General features: G+C 44.3%; 1 protein-coding gene across 2 annotated transcripts in view; it reads right to left on the bottom strand.

The window, feature by feature from the left end:
* The window catches only part of PTCHD4 (patched domain containing 4), a 79,767-nt gene that overhangs the window by 51,135 nt on the left and 11,657 nt on the right, over window positions 1–16,975 (bottom strand). For both annotated transcript variants that reach the window (XM_042832704.1, XM_042832703.1), the window contains exon 2: window positions 4,826–5,306. In XM_042832704.1, the coding sequence (XP_042688638.1) occupies window positions 4,826–5,306 (481 nt within the window). The remainder of the gene's footprint in view (window positions 1–4,825; window positions 5,307–16,975) is intronic.

Here is a 16,975-nt window from a genome sequence, read left to right as displayed (position 1 = left end):
AACATGTACTTTGGCCCTCACACTTGTCCCATCACATCTCAAAAAGCACTTTCCTCATTTGTGCTACACCCACTTTTGCTGTCATTCCCCATGAATTACCCCTGAGGGTTATACCATCACATCTCACATTTACTCAAAGGTGATCATCAGCCCTGACTGTAACAACTGCTATAGTCATTCTCTGAAAGAGGCTAGATGACTCCTGCCTGAAATATTGGTGACTGCCTGGAGCCCTGCCTTCTGCTGCCTTGTTCCCTCCTTCCATGTGAGTTTCTCAGTCAGGGGAGGGAATCCCTGGGAATTATAGCAGAGAATATTTGCTCAGGGCCACGATTTAGCAGAGGGTGGTGAGAGTTAGGGTAGGATGGTTGGGTTGTGTTGGGACTTGATGATCTTTCAGGTCTTTTCCTACCTGAGCTATTCTATCATTCTATGAAGTCTGCATCATAGCTACAATCTATGTTTGTCATTTTGAGTTCTCACATTGGGAATAATGTTATGGCTGGAGACAGGTAATCTACTGCTTTCTGTAGAGTTTGTTCCTCTTTACTACCCTGCCAGTGTATTAGCAGTACAGTCAATTGCTATTAGTTGTAGAAACAGTGTTACAAGGCGTTGTAAGGTTGTTCAGCTTAATGCCTTCTACAGATTCAATGAAAAACTCTTCCTGTGAAGATCTTAAAGCCTTCACAGTCTGGATTACAAAGGGCAGGAGATATTTCTTATATTCAATCACCATGAATTCAGCCAAGAAATGTATTAACTTTTTAAAGAAAAAAATGTATTTACACTCTATTGCATCATAGCTACATTTTTTTTAGGTAAGATTTCCACTAAGATATATGGTGAGGCACTTAACTGAGTGGCCAAACATAATTATGTGTAAAATGAAATAACTGATATACCTGCATTTAAAAACATACAGTGAGATCCTCAGCTGAGTTTAATCATTATCTCCATGATGGTATCAGTGTGGGTTTCTGTGCATTTAAAAGAAAATCATGGGTGCAATAATATCTCAATTATGTAGTTAACCTTCTGGTTATATTAATTAGTGATGATTAGACAAGGGGAACCATAATTATTTCATGCACATAACAACCCTGTGAAATTGTATTGTGCATCTGAACACAAAAGGCAACGTGAGCGCCTCACCTGGTGCATTTCTCAGGTCTCTCCAAAGAGCCGTGACTCAACCAGCAGTGTAGGCACTGTGCTGGAGAGGCTGGTTTTCCTGAGGCATCTGAGGAAATGGTATCAGGAAGGAGGACTCAGAGCCAGTAGAGCTCCCTAACACTGTCCTCTTGTCTTATTTAAGGCTTAAGTTTCTCACCAGGAAGAACAAAGTAAAGCCAATCTCAGCTTCTATCCCAGTATCTCTGAGATAAGTCTGAGATACCTCACAAGTAAAACCTCAATGGGTAGTTAATGGCATGAGGAAAGAGTCCCCAGTTCCACAGTGGGAGGTTTAGATTGGGTGTTAAGAATTTCTTTGTAAAGTGAATGGTCAAGAATAAGAAAGAGCTTCCTGGGGATCTATTGGAGTTACCATCCCTGGAGGCAGTTAGGAGATGTGTGGAAGTGGCATTAAGGGATGCCATTTAATGATGGGACTTGTAGGTCAGGTTAATGGTTGCATTTGTTGGTATTGAAGGTCTTTCCAACCCACATGATCCTATGGTTCTATTCCTGCCATCCAGATGGCAGCATCTTGCTCTGCTTTAGAAGAACAAGTGTAGATGAACAACACAGAATTTCCATTATAATTTGTCCCTTAAGGGTGAATGTCAAAAACATTTTAAAGGAAAAAAATAAAAACTTCAATTGAACATTTTACAAATGTCAGATTGAGTCTTTCTAAAGCTGCCAGCACTCAGGTATGTGTGTATTCTGGTTTGCACTGCCAGCTGCTTAGTGGCTGTATTCCAGGTTGTTATTATTATCATTATCAGTATCATAAGTAGCTTGGCTTTGAAAGCCTGACTTGTAAATCCAACATTCGTAAGTCTGGGAAAGTTTACAAACTTTTTCATCTAAATTCACAGATTAATTATTTGATGTATTCTTTTAATTCTATGGTTCTATCAGCATTGGACTCTGGTACAACATGGACTATAGTTATGTATTGTTCTGTAGAATTTATAGCTCTGGAGTCTTCAATGGATCTACTCTAAGCTATCAGATCACTTCACAGTAAAGCAGGTTAGTAGAAAACTCTGTCTCATAGGGAACCAATTTCTGTGAGGCCTTGGGCACGCCATGGCCTGTGCAAGATGTCACTACCTGGCATTGATTCACAGGACCACAGGCACATGTATCTTTGCAGGATGTAATGCTGTAGGACTTTGATAAGCCGTACATCCCATTTTTTAGTTGATCAAACTCTTCCCTAATATTTTCTAACAGCAGTTGGTAAGCAGCTCCTTCCTAATACATCTCCAATTCAGTCTGGCTTTCAGAATGAAATTTCTGTAGAAAGTTTCTTAAGTGTATTCTTTTTCAACTTGAAGTTTGTTCAATATAATGCTACAGAAGCAATTCTTGCAAATAATTCATTTCAAGAGACTTGTTTTTCTTTTGCTCCTGGCAGTGGTTTTGACAAGAGTGACAGCACAAAACACAACAGAAAGTTGTAAACATTTTTTTTCTTTAGACAGAGAGCTCCTAAATTTCCACCTAAATGGGGAACCTAGCCACTCTGCTTTCATAAGCTCTGGTCCTTGCCTAATCCCAGGGTTGCAGCGCATGCACGAATTAAGCATAATGCTGCTGCTATTCCAGCCAGTGCACTTGGGTGTAGGGATGCTGATGCTTTTCAGGTATGTCAGTAGGATGGGGCTGGGTTGTTTCCTGTTGTGCTGGGCATGTGATCCTAGACAGTGTGCTCCAGGTGACCCAGCTTGAAGCACAGGACTTGGACTGGATGATCCCAAATGATGCCTTCCAACCTTAACCATTCCATGGTTCTGGCATCCTGTGAGGTCAAGAGCTTTGCCTGCAGGCTCTGCTTGGTGCTACACAGGAGTGACAACCTGGGGGCCTGTCAAGCAAAGATCCCCAGATTATGCGTCCTGATCACCACAGCCATCTGAAGAGCCACCAGCAGAAGAATAAATACCTGAAGGAAGGTGCTTTTCATTACCTCACAATTCTTTTTTGGCCTTCAGTTCTATTTACAGCACGAGCAAGGCATCGCCAACTGACACACAACTCCTGACACCAACAAAAAGCTTGCCATGTTCTGATAATGAGCACGAGTCTTCCCTTTGCCACCGTCCACCTTTTCCCTTTCCTGGCACATTAATCTCTTTTTTCTAACTTCACTCAGGTCAGAAACTGGGAACAGACAGAGCAGAATCAGGCCCCTTCTCCAGTCTTGAAGACAGTAAACATGATCCAGATCAATTCATACTCCATAAACTCCATTTTCCCCAAAACCCCAAGTTGCATTCAAGTCACACCATCTCAGCAAACCACCAAAATTTGCTTTTTTCTTCCCTTTTGCAGCTGGGCTACTGGTCATCCACTGCCTTCTGCTCCCTCCTGCCTTAGCCGGCTGCATCTACGTTGGGTGCAGCACAGTGCAGCACAGAAGGCAGCAGCCTGTGCTGCTGGTGGGGACAGGGATGCGTTAAATAACAAAGGAAGTGGCAGAAGGTGAGGGATGCACATACCTGCAGGGCTTTTCTTTAGAGAAAGAGCAAGAGTAGGTTTTTTTAGCTAGTGAGCATTTTAAGAAAAATATAGGACACTCCAAACCTTGACTCCATCTTTGCATGCTTAGTTACCTCTCAGTGCAGCAGAGGGCTGTTCTTGGGTGCTACAGGTATGAACTGACTTTCAAAATGAACTGAAAAGAAGCAGAGTTAATTCCCACAGATAAGATTCTCTAACACCCAAAAGCCAGCAGGAAGCTCAGAGTTATTGCTGTCTCTGCTGGGACTCAGCACAGAGCCATAAGGCAGCTTCAGCCTCGCGGTGTGAAGCACCCCTTGCACACATGGCTGTGATTGCACTGAGCTCTGCTGCCTCAGTGAGCCATCTGCTACACGCTGCTCTGCTTGCCAGCGTCCCTTCCTTGCAAACTCATTAACCACACAGATGCGCTCAATGTGCTGGAACAGAAATGAGAATGGGAGTAATGAGAACAATTCTCCTGCTAAAAGAACTGCTTTCTACATCTGTTCTTTGACTGCACCTTCCCCTGCCCGGGTGCAGCACAGAGGAAATCTCTGCAACTGATCTCCAACTTCACAAATGGAGGGATTATGCACTACAGATACTGACAGCTTTGCTCACAGTCTGGCAAACACCACAGCTTTCATCTTCTCTCCGCAATAAAGTCCATCAATCTTATTCACACACCAGCCCATTCCCCTCTGCCCCTCAGACAGAGCTGGAAGAGAAACCTTCCTTGGGAAGGATGCTGAAATCTTTCCTCCTCCTTGTCCTCCCATTTTAACCGACCCTTTTGGCCAGCCTCCCATCAAAGCCAGGTCAACACGCATCCGCTTGCTGTGCTGAGCTGACCAGTTTTCAATAACAATTTCTCCTTTGTTTTGTAACTGAGATCAATAAAACTGCCCCTCTCTCATATTGGCCAAGATTCCAGCAACGTCATTCGCTCCTTATTGTTGCTACTGCTTCATTCTATTTCCCTCCCCCCCCCTTTTTTTTTTTTTGGCAAGGCACAGATCAATTTAACAAGATGAAAACAACTTAGAGTTTCACTCAAGGTAAAATCTGCACTTTATAACCCAGGATGTAATTTACAATCCTGTCATTAAGCTCGGTTAATCCTATTATTATGAAGATAAATAATTACCCATAGCGAAGAAAGGGATTCCCAACAGAGTAGAATTATATTTTCCATCAGTAATGAAAAATATCCCTGCCGCAGTGACACTGGAAATACAGATAGTGAGTACTCCCAAGAGTCCCAGGAAAGGTTTGCTACGCAGGCAGTCCTTCATGGAGCTCGAGAGGGTAGCAGTCAGGAGGATCAGCATCAGGCTCACCAAAATCTTGCCCCTGGCCAAGAGACTGGTCTGGTGGAAGTCCTTCCAGAGGCTGAAGGACGCCAGCGAGTAGAGCTGCAGATCTTGGTGATCCAGCTGCATCTTGTGCATCAGTTTACAGAATTCACTCTCCCACTTCTCCCCAATGAGGTCCTGGGTGACAGAGCCATACGTTTGGAGGTAGTAAGTGATTTGGATGGCTCTGGCTGATTTGACTCTCTGGTCCTTGCTGTTGGGCACTTCCATGACCCCTCCAAGCTGGTGGCCAATAAAACTGCTCCTTCCATCCTGGGAGGGAAAGTAAAAAGATGAGCATGTGGTTATCCTGAGCAAGAGGTATCACAGCGATACTTGATTGGCTCTGCCTTTCTGTCACAGATAGGCTGAGAGCTTGACACAAAGGCCACTGCATTCAATAGGAGCCATGCCTTTCACTTCAGTGGGCTTTTGGTCACGTCCCTGCGCCTGCCACATCTCTCTCTTTGTTTCTCACTCATTACATTCTCACTTGCAATTCTGTGCTGCAGTTCAGGGACTGCCCAGATATTCACTGCAGTCCCAGACGCTCGGGGACCAAAATGTTGCATGCAAGCTCCTCACCCCAAGGGAGAAAATCATTTTTCCACATTTTAACTGTGACAGAAAACAACAGAAGTTTGCTGTAAGGATCAGTTTCTGGAAGACTCGCTATTTCCTGACACTCAGAAAACTGTCTCAGCAAGTTGGAAATGTACAGAAAATGAGGCCGTAGGTCTTCAGTACAGATGAAAATGTAGGTGGATCTGCAAAGTTTGATGGTTACTCTGTCTCTAAAACAACATCATTAAAATCAGACTTTGAACTGCTTGTTTGAGATTTCACGGATTTCTACTGGAGATACAGAAGTAGAAAGGACCTTAATCCTTGATTTAGCTATAATTATATACATACATCTTTCAAGAATATAAAACATAGCTGGTCTTACTTATTTCATTGCATGCTAGGACATAAAGACTCCATGACAATCAATGAAGGACATGTGTGGTGTACACAGAATCAGCCCCCATCTATTTGCCAGATCAGACCATTCTTTTGTTGACTTGTCTGATCCCATTTAATTTTTTTTTCTGTCTCTTTGTTTGCTTTTTTTTTTGTTTTTTGTTTTGGTAAGGTTTTTTTTTTTTTTTTTTTTTTTTTTTTTTTTTGGTTTGGCTTTGAAACAATAAGATTTGTTAGCCACTGGTTATTCTAGTTCCGTAGAATAACTGTGATCTGCCCCTTTCAATCAGGGGAAACTCATGTGGATTTAAACTATCAAACCTCATTGCAAACTGAGGAAGAGAACCCAGTAGATTGGATAAAAATGTCCTAACACAAGTAGTCTTTTTGAGCAAAATAACCCAAAAGCCAGGGATTAAATGCCTGCTGCTCACCAAATAACAACATTTCATGGTTTTTCCCCCTCCTAATTGGATTAAAAGTTCTCAGTTTACTTTTGTGCTTAATGCAAATATGTCTAAAATTCTCAAAATATGCCAAACATTATGCAGCAGTGAGGTCATGTGAGACAATACTCTGCAAAAAATGGCAATGAGCTTCAGCTTGGGAAATGCTCCACCCTACACACACATGGAAGGAACCACCTGCAACCCCAGAAGCGCCTGGGGAAGGTGTCAAACATCGACCAAGCCCTACATTAACCATTTCTAGAGACAGCTTCCTCTCAATGCTGCGTTTTCCATCCCAAGGAAGAAGCAAAGAAGCACGGTACCAGGTTTCATGAAACACAGTTGTGGTACATCTGCTCACAGAGCCCATAAATATCAGAAACTGAGAGACACTGCTCAAAATGCACAACAAACCCACCTCGTCTTGTCTCTGGTACACAAGGAGGCAGTTCTCCCCCTGAATTTCCTGACTACGCCTGCTTGAAGGCAGGAGCTTATGCTGCTTCCAGCATGTGCCCAGGGGACACGACAAAGTGCTTTTCAGAAGTCCATTTTTTTCCTATTCCCAGTTGTTATTTCCTATTGAAATAATGGCTTCTGGCGAGGTATTCTGGCACCAGCCAACAGACAAGGTGATTTGCAGTCTGATGCCAGCTTCTCAAATCACCTGAAGCCTCATTAAAATCATCATCTAGGCAGAAGCTGCTGGTTGGAGGGGCAGCTGGTGCTCTTCAGGATCAAAAAATCCTCCTCTCTGCCTTTATCGTACTAGAAACCTATTTTAATTCATTATTCCTACTTCTTTCTTTTTTCCTAAGGAGAGTCACACCAACACTCTCACTCACAAAGGGTTTCTTTCCGAGCTGGCAGTTCAGGCTTGAGCAATGCAGTCCCTGCTACCATCGCATGCAGCTCCACAGCTGAAAATCCCCTTTGGCACAGCTTAGAAATTTTAGGAAGAAATGCCATATTTCCTCAGCATATATGCAGTGTCGACATTCAGGTGATTTCAGCCACTGCAGGATACCTCAGCAGCACAGTTCCCACCTCAGACAACGGGCTGCAAGTCAGATCTCATTGATTGGCTATGCAGCATGCACCACAAGGTTATGGGAAACTTAGTGCTGACCATCTGCCTTCCTCTGTGCAAAAAGCACTCAATGACGGCAGTGCTTCGAAAGAGGCATCAGAGCAGGCACCAATAAATCACATTCTGCTGTATCTCCCACGAGGCAGAAGCTAACGGCTATTTGTTACACTGATGTGCAGTAGGGCACCTGGCTCCTGTGGCAGCAAAATAGAGAGTTTCAGAGGGAGCTGAGGAAATCACAGATGCTGAGTTGCTTTGAGGTCATTTTGCCCATCTCCTTCCCTCCGAAGGTGTCCTACGTGAGTGTTTTGCCTTTGATACTTTTATAGCGTGTAGACACGTGCCTGCCACCGTGGCACTTGGAGAACAGACCCTTTTCTAACACAACTCACATGCTGGCTTTCTCTAAAGCTCCTAGAGAAATAAAGGCTTGGACAGCTCTGACACATCAATGGTGACAAGCCCAGCAAGAAATAAAGGTGTGAAAATATACTGTCACTCGTTCTATTTTGCAGATGGGGACTGAAGTACAGGAAAATGATGACCCAGGATGGGCACCGTAACCTTTCCAGGAGCCCCAAGGGCAGACACACAGGAAAGCAGACACCACAAATAGAGCAATAATGATGCTTATTGGCTGTAGAACATTTTACATCCTTGTACTTCCAGATCAGCTGCAAAACAGCATAACTGTCTTCAGCAAGGTCATAGCACAACTGGAGCCTGAATTTCAGGTTCCCCGTGTGTCTTCATTTTCTTTCATTTTATTTATTTACATATTTTTATGTCTAATGTCTCTCTTCTTCCAGAAGGTAAAAAAGACCATGGTGATGGCAGACAATTCTTTTCAGGTCTGAGCGTGTTTAAAAATGGTATAAAATTTAAATGACTTGCTAAGACATGCAATATTTGGCCCTTCAACAGGGCCAAGCAGTGGTCTTTGCTTCAGTGGAGGCTAATGGCTTTGCTCACTCCCTTCTATCTTTCTGGATAGCCTGAAGCTATTTGATAGGATTTTACAAGTTGAAAACAGCTGCTACTACTGAGCGAGGTATCTTTTATGAGTGTTAACACAGGCACAGACCTCTTGTAAATTCAGCCCAGAGGGCACCAGCTTTGGTCCCTTCCTACTAAATTGCAATGCGACCCTTTTCCCAGACTCCCATACCTGATCCTACATGATCTCTGCCCACTGTTGTGCCCATCCTGCGCAAAACATCTGCCTGAAGGACACTGACCTCCACCAGCTTCTCTCTTCCAGGGAAAAATGGGAGATATCAGGTATTTTTAAATGGTGAAAACAGTGTTATTTCCTCTCACCACCCTGCTTAGTGGAGCCAGGCCTGGAAAAAGATTCAACATTTGTTCCAGATTCCCAGTGAGGAGAGCATTCCTCGCGCCCTGCTGCTGGGTCACTCCCATTCTCAGCACCTTCACAGTGCCTTGGGCAGCCAGGGCCTCACTGTACTTATTTTTTTCTGCTTTAACTGGTACCTCTAATCAGATGGAGTGATAGATAATTACCAAGCTGCTTTATAGCAGACATGATTCTTAAGGACACAATTTGTTGGTGGACTTGAGAGTGTTATGCTGACTCCAACGTAAATAAATCTGTGACTGTGATTCAGAGTAATGCTAGAATAGACCATGCAAGTTAAACTCTGTTTGACCTTGAAATCTAAAAAATACTCTACAGAAGGCAGCCAGAGTCATCTGTTGAAGCATACTGTGTGATAAACTTCCTAATGAGATCAGTGCAGCAGTTGCTTGCCATGATAGGGACATTCCTACTCCACCATAAGAAGTATTATGCCAGAACCCACGCAGGTAAGGATGACGTTGGTTACTGTAGTTCAACTAAGGTTTTCCAAGTAGAACAAAAACAAACAATAGAACACCAACAACATAAAGAAAAACACATAATCTGTCCTTTGAAATACGATTTAAGATATTGGGTTGCTTCTCTAAACTTACTGTAAAGCCTTGGAGGCAGTATTTTTGCCTTCACCGAATGGATATCTCTGTCTCTGCCCCTATTATGGTCATCTGTGCAGACCTTGTATGAGCTGATCTCAGTTGTAAAGCCACCGATTGCCACCAATTCCTGGAGCATTCCAGTGTAGCCATTTTCCTGCTGTGAGCTGTGTCAGTGCTGTTGCACAACAACGTGACTGCTGCTGTGCTTGTCTCTGAGTGCTGCTCTTCCAAACAACTGCAGACACAGTGTTCAGAACCAGCCATCCCCAAAGGCAGCAGATGGGAGGAACATCCACACCCCAGCTGAGTGGGGGCAGGAGTGCAGCGATGGCCAGGTTGGCTCAGGAAAAACAAAATGTAGCGGCATGATGATGAGAAGATATCCAGGAAACAATCCTGCAGGTCTCTATGACAGTATTTACAATCATTCAGAAACCGTGACATTCAGCTCATTAGTTAGTCAACCAGATTAATTCTGTAAGCATGGGGACGAGGCCGGCACATACAGAGGAGTACCCGCGCCATTCCAAGGTTTGAGTTGAAAACAAACTTTCCCTCTGCAGGTCTCTCTCCATTTCCTGTAGAGCCACAAGCTAAGAAGCCAGCAGTGGACAAAGCACCTTAACTGATCCATACTGTCATCCCTGGTGTGGTTTTAGGAGCATGACATGTATCCAAATGACCACCAGGAATCCTGCACCTCTCTCTGATGGGTCTGGGCTCGTTCTTTTACTGCTTTGGGTTTTCTAGCTTTCAGTCATCATTTGGAAAGAGACAAGAACAGGAGAAAAGTATTTCAAGAGATTGATGTATCCTAGGATTAATAACAGAGAATGAGAATCCTAACCCAGATCCTTTCAAGTAAATCAGATTATGGATGAATTCATACGGGTGTAATGGCAAAACGTGATTGCTATTAGAGATATCATCTTTTATTTGCAGGAGATTCAATACTCCTTTACTCTCAAGGTTAAACTCCTACTTGTTCCACGTCAGATCCCACTCAGTTCCTCTTGGAACTAGTGCCCAGCTCAGGTCTGGTTTAGCTTTGTCCCTGGTTGATTTAACCTGTGCTAAGCACACAACGGGGTCCTTGCAACAGTATCCATGCTGGCTGTGACTACATGCCGCCCCACACTGGGAAGGGTACTGCTGGAATTACTGGCAGAGCAAAGAGGACTGCAGACACTGGGAAATAGTTTTGGGGCATGGCTGACCTATCTGCCTTTCAGTTCTCCCCTCCACCAGGCACAGGCAGCAGGAGGAGATGCCGCACCCCAGCGCTGTGGGATGGATGAAGGGTTGTGAGTTGGATGCTGGCTTTGGGTGTGCAGAGGTTTGCTCCTTAGGAAAAGACTGGTGGGGGCTGGGTCAGAACAACTTGCTGTCGGTGACATGAGTTTGCCTTCCCCAGGGGCTTTGTGTTAGAAAGACCTCTCAGATCATGCCTGGGCATGGATGTGTAAAGTGAGCAGGTCAAACTTAAAGTGCTGCTATCCTCTTGTCTCCAGCAGGTGTGGAGCCACAGATCCCTCCACACTGGTCTGTTGTCCTTCGAGTTTGTGCTCTGTCCTCTTCACTTCAGCAAGCACTGAAAGCAGTCAGCCCAGGCTCAGCACTCTGCATTTAACAGCCTCTACCTATCAGTGCAGCTTCTCTGCTAAAAAAGCAAAATGTCGGGCTGCACTCCAGCACCCTGGCTGCTTAATCCCCCGTGATGACTGAAAAAAGAACCACCTCAGACCATCAGTTTCCTCAGCCCATCCACAAATGGATTTGTGTCCAAGGGATGGCTTTGTGTGTGGAGCTGTGTGGGGAGGTTTCAGCCTAGGAGCCTTTCCAGTTCTAGGGGTCCCCCTTTTGGCCTGGAGAAGATACAGGAATTTCCTTCAAAACTTCTATCCAAGGATCACCTTGGAAGGTGAAGAAGGTGGCTTCTTCATGCCACCAAACAGAACAGTAGTCATATTTTTCATCTATTCAAACTTTGCTATATGATAGTGTTCTGCAATGAGGTGCCACGTAGCTTTAGGATTTCTGCATTTTATGGCACAGTTGCAGCCCTCCAGTTGTACAAACTGGGACCATTTCTAAGCCTCTGTCAGGTGCTCAGCCATGAAGAATTTGGCTAGCCAGATCTCACTTTAAGAACTGAGCCTTCTCCCCTTTTCTTGCACATAGCTACTGCTCATTCCTAAGGATTTTCTTTATGTCAAGAGAAATGTAGGAATGAATCATGAGGGAGGGAGCACTGGCCTGAGGGAAATGTGCAAAACAAGTGTTTGGATATGTACCACTAACTAATCACACATATGCAGGCATGTCTAGGAAGAACACATTTTCCATCTTCCACATTTGGCAAACTCCAGGAATCTAGAGCATGAATATTTTATATAAAAGAACACTTCATATAAATTCTGATTTCATCTGCAGCTTAAAGTCAATACCAAAAATATTCTAACAAAAGCAAGAAAATGGCAAATTGTGTAAGAAGGTAAGAAATGCTTTTTTTTTTGGTGCAGGCCACAGAATCACACAGAATCACAGAATCACCCGGGTTGGAAGGGACCTCAAGGATCATGTAGTTCCAACCCCCCTGCCTAGCAGGGCCACCAAACACACACATTCGGATCAGGTTGCCCAGGACCCCGTCCAACCTGGCCTTGAACACATCCAAGGACGGGGCATCCACAACCTCCCTGGGCAGCCCGTTCCAGGGCCTAACCACTCTCCTTGTATAGAACTTCCCCCTAACATCCAACCTCAATCTTCCCTCCTTCAACTTGGAGGCCAGTGGTCCATCTAGTCCAATGGTCATGATTAAGGCATGATACACCAAGATTGAGTCTTCTATAATATGGCTGGAAGATGTCCTTGAGGGCCCAATGGATATTGTGGATCTCCTCCTGCACTTTAATAGAAGTGTGAAGCGAAATATAGGAAGGGGAGAAAGAGCAGAGCTGTTAACAAAGAGGTCTTTCTCCCAAATGCAGGGATTTGAATGCAATTGGCAACTAAGTGTAATTAAGATTAATGAATTAAAGCCGTCCTGTCCCCAGTGACAGCCAAGAGAATTTTGTGATTTCAAAATCCACCTGGATGTAAACAGGACAATATTCCACCAGAACGCTTTCTGCTTCTGATGTTGGCTAGATCTCAAAGCTTTCCTGAAGTCCATGGATTTGGAGTCCAAACAAGAAACCAATTCCCAAAGTAAAAAAGCAAAAAGACAGCAGAAAACACTGAAAATCAATAATACCTCCTTTCCTCCCTTCCTTATCTATCAACAAAAGCAGAAAGGAACAAAACTGTACAACTTTGCCATACACTCTTACAACCAAGCAGAACTATTACTTGGGGCAATAATTGTCCCAAAAGGAAACCCAGAAAGAGGTCATGGGTTGTGCTGGAAGGTTTGTGGGTCCCCTGGCTTTGTGAGCATCCCGCTGTGCACCTCCCCTAGGTGTTCTCCCCACATTGATTTGCCCAACACAGACAAGAAACAGGGAGAAAAGCTGACAAGGGGCAAAAGGATTTGGGTTGCCTAGTTTTATTTCTTCATTGGATGGAAATACGAAAAAATAAACAGTGGAGAAAAAGAAGTGGGGAGTAAAGTAGATCTTCAGGATTCTCTTAAGCTCTTACAATCTGAAGATTCAATAATGACTCAGGAAAGAGTTCTTTTTTTCTTTTTAAATTATGTTTTATGTTGGCAAACATCTCTTTAATTTTCTCTGGTCTCTGCTCTACCCCGTTCCTCTGGGGGCCGGCAGCCAAAGTACTGAAAGTCTGTGATAATGTTTTATCAAAGGCGAGGCAGAAAGAAGAGCTGGAAATCACAGAGCTAAGTGTGGTGCAGCAAGATCTGGAGGCCAGCACGATTCCGAGGTCAGCTGCCATCTGTAGCGTGCCCTCAGCTCAGCCCAGCTCTGAGGCAGGGCACAGTTTGCTCCCATCCAAAGCCTGTCCAGCAGCTGCCACACTTGCAGCACTGCACAGAGAAGCTGTGCTCGGGAACATCATGCTCTCCTGAAAATTCCTCCCTTTTTTGTGGCATATCATCAGTTTCACCTCTTTCTTTTTTTTTATTATATTGTCTCAAATTTGACATTGTGAGCCATTTCTCTACTTGAAGCACTCCTCCTTCCCTCCAGCACAGTCTTTTAACGAGTTTGGCCATTTGGAAGCTGGACTGACCCAAAAAATACCTCATTTCAGATGGCTTTGGGTCTTTCTTTTCCTGAGGTTGCACCCGAATCTGGAAAGGGATAGTGGGCAGAAGGCGTTCCGGGCAGGTATTCATGCATTAAAATATAACTTCTGCTGTGATTTTGGGTCTGCATAGGAGATTGCTGACTCCCACCTAATGTATTTTGGAATTCACTTCAAGGTTCTTCACTCCCACATATGAGTATCAGCTGCTAGCTCCTATATTTGAAAATCTTCCTCAAGATCGCCTGGTAAAGAATGCCCTTCTTGATAAAATCTTTTGTTCACAGCAGTTCATAACACAAGTTATGAAAGTAGTGTCTGATGATTCTCTAATATGTTTTCCTTAATTCTTATTCCTATACAAAAAAGAAAATAAGCTCATGGCACGATCTGCCATTTGGGTTTCTCCTCGCCTCCCATCAATGCAGATATCCCTCATGGGATGTTAGCTGACATTACAACAAGGCTTCAACAAGGCTGGAGAAGGGCTTGGAGAATATGGCCTATGGGGAGAGACTGAAGGAACTGGGGCTGTTTGGGCTGGGGAAGAGGAGGCTGAGGGGAGACCTGATTGCTCTCTGCCAGTACCTGAAAGTGAGTGCAGCAGAGCGGGGTTGGTCTCTGCTCACTGGTGACAGGACGAGGGGAAATGGCCTCAAGTGGTGCCAGGGGAGGTTGAGGTTGGATGTCAGGAAACACTTCTGTACAGAAAGGGCTGCTAAGCACTGCCATGGGCTGACAGGGAGGTGGTGGAGTCCCCATCCCTGGCTGTGTTTCAGACCGTTTGGATGTGGTGCTCAGGGCCATGATTTAGCGGAGGGCTGGTAGAGTTGGGCTGGGATGGCTGGGCTGCGGTTGGACTCCATCATCTTTAAGGGCTTTTCAACCTGAGCTGCTCTGTGGTTCTGATTCTACGATTACAGGGCCAGCAGCTCTTTACCTTTTTCAGCCATGCTCTGTGGATGAGGTGCCACTCACACTGCCTCAGATGGCACGGAGAATATTTGCACTGAGAAGTGAGCATTAGGAAGCTGAACAATTTGCATCATTTTGCTGCAGCATATGCACTGCTGAGGCCTGAGAGGATGCACACAAGGTCTCAGTGCAGACCACAGTTTCTGGTGACCTTAAGGTTCTGGCATGGCTGAAGACCCTGCTGTGCAGGGCGCTAGGCCGATGCACATCTGGAGAAGCTGCCTGTCTTTTTGGCTGATGCTGGAGTTTCCTTAGCTGCTGTATTTTGTGGTATGAATGGGTGGTGAAGGGTCCCATCCCCCTCCTTCCTGAGCCTTTCCATGTGTAGGAGCAGCAGATTTCTGTGGCATTTTGTGAACTGAACTAGAAAACTGATCTGTGTTTATATAAACTAAATGTGAACTAAAATAAAACACAAAGAAAATAATTTCAAAAAGCTTTAACTCCCTCCTGGCTGCCGGCTGGTTTGGGATTTCTGTAATTCTTGTGCTCAAAGCCCACAGTTTTGTGGCAGTGTCAGCTCTGCAACACCTGAATGGTTCTCAAGGTGGCTGCACTTCACGGCAGGGTGTTTGTCCTTCCATGTGCGCTCACAGCTGCTATTCATTCCAAGCAAGGTTACTGATTTGGATGTGCCTTTTCGACCAGAACAAGACTCAACACATGGAAAGTCAAAGTTTAGTGTTGAAGCCCCAAAGAAACCTGCCAAATCAGAAACATTAGGGCCCCTGGGCTGCCTGCTGAGCTGGGGCAGAAACATGGGCCTTTCGGTATCCAAAGGGAGGAAAGGAGGGGACAGAACCTTCAGCAGGGTGTGGGGATAGAACAAGGGAAATAGCTTCAAATTAAAGAGGGTCGATTTAAGTTAGACATAAGGGAAAAACTGTCTTCAGTGAGGGTGGTGAGGCACTGGAACAGGTTGCCCAGTGATGTGGTGGAAGCCCCATTCCTGGAGACTGCCAAAGCCAGGCTGGATCAGGCCCTGGGCAACCTGATGTAGCTGTGGTGTCCCTGTGCAGCGCAGGGAGTTGGGCTGATGGCCATCAGAGCTCCCTTCCAACTCTAAGGATTTTCCAATTCTAAGGTAACAAATCATTTTCCCCACATAGACCTCAAAGGCATTTTAAAGTTAAGTTAATACAATACATGTTAAAAAAAAATCCCTGGAGTGTAAAGTGATTTTACAATTTATAGTAATACAATCTGTTCGAAAAGATTTGTGTTCTGGCAAGAAAAGTAAGATTTGGCCTTGTAATTTAAAAGAAAAATGTTGTAGATGATGGGACTTTAGATGTGGACACCATTTTGTGGTAATCTTGACACCGTTGGATTGTAATGAAATAAATATTTAGGGGAAAATCCAATAAAGTAAGCCAAAGTATAATCAGAGGGAAAAGTACTTCCAGAGAACAGAATCTCAGCTTTTATCTTCAGAGTGCTCTACAAAATCATAGTCTCACTTATGCAATAAACCACCATTATCTGGCAACATATGGTGCAGGAGGCTGGCAATTAATTCGAGTCCTTCTGGTGGAAGACAATTCCTTACTCAGATTTTAGATCTTTTGCAGCCGTCTGATAATAAATTCCATAGAAATCTTCCTAAGCCTTGTCAGAGATTTGGCATGAGACAAAGCTGCAGTGGGAACGAGAAGAGACCTTGGATTTCCCCATGAAATGATGCTGGGCACTTTTCTCTCAAGTCAGTGCAGATGTGGATTACTCCCTCGACCATCCAGAAGCACTTCACCTGACATGCATCTTTGCTGAAATGTTCTCCAGATTTAGTAAATTCACATACTTATGGAAATTTGATGTGACTTTTTTATTTCAAATGATTGTATAGTGGAATTCAGCTATCTAATTTTCACCAGCTGAAAGGTAAAAGCATAATTGAAACATTCTCCCTCATCCATGATGTCTCCTGAGAGCAAGTTCATTTCTTCCTGCTGTAGTGGTTAAAAAAAGTGAAATGCATTGCTTCTGGAGATTCATCATTTCCTTCTCTCACTACACGCTGGGCCAGTTTAATTTAGATGATGGAAAGGTCTCAAAGCAGGAGAAACAACTCCTGTCTTTGGTATTTAGGATGAGTTTCCCTACCATGGGTCTTCGTATGTGCTACAACCCAGCACTCACATCATGCACTCTTAGTGGCCCAAACTGTCTGTGTAGACTTGACCATCCCCTGTAGCCATGAAGTTGTGAACACTGGTGAAGGAGGAATGCTCTGACTCCATAACCTATTTCACTATGTGACTCGTGGCACTTCTGAT

Source organism: Centrocercus urophasianus, unplaced genomic scaffold, assembly GCF_019232065.1.
Source record: "Centrocercus urophasianus isolate 14NV4802_14NV808 unplaced genomic scaffold, USGS_Curo_1.0 seq_39, whole genome shotgun sequence".
In the NCBI taxonomy this organism is placed as follows: domain Eukaryota; kingdom Metazoa; phylum Chordata; class Aves; order Galliformes; family Phasianidae; genus Centrocercus; species Centrocercus urophasianus.
The sequence above is the reverse complement of the archived record's forward strand: the minus strand, read 5'-3'. Positions and strand labels throughout refer to the sequence as shown.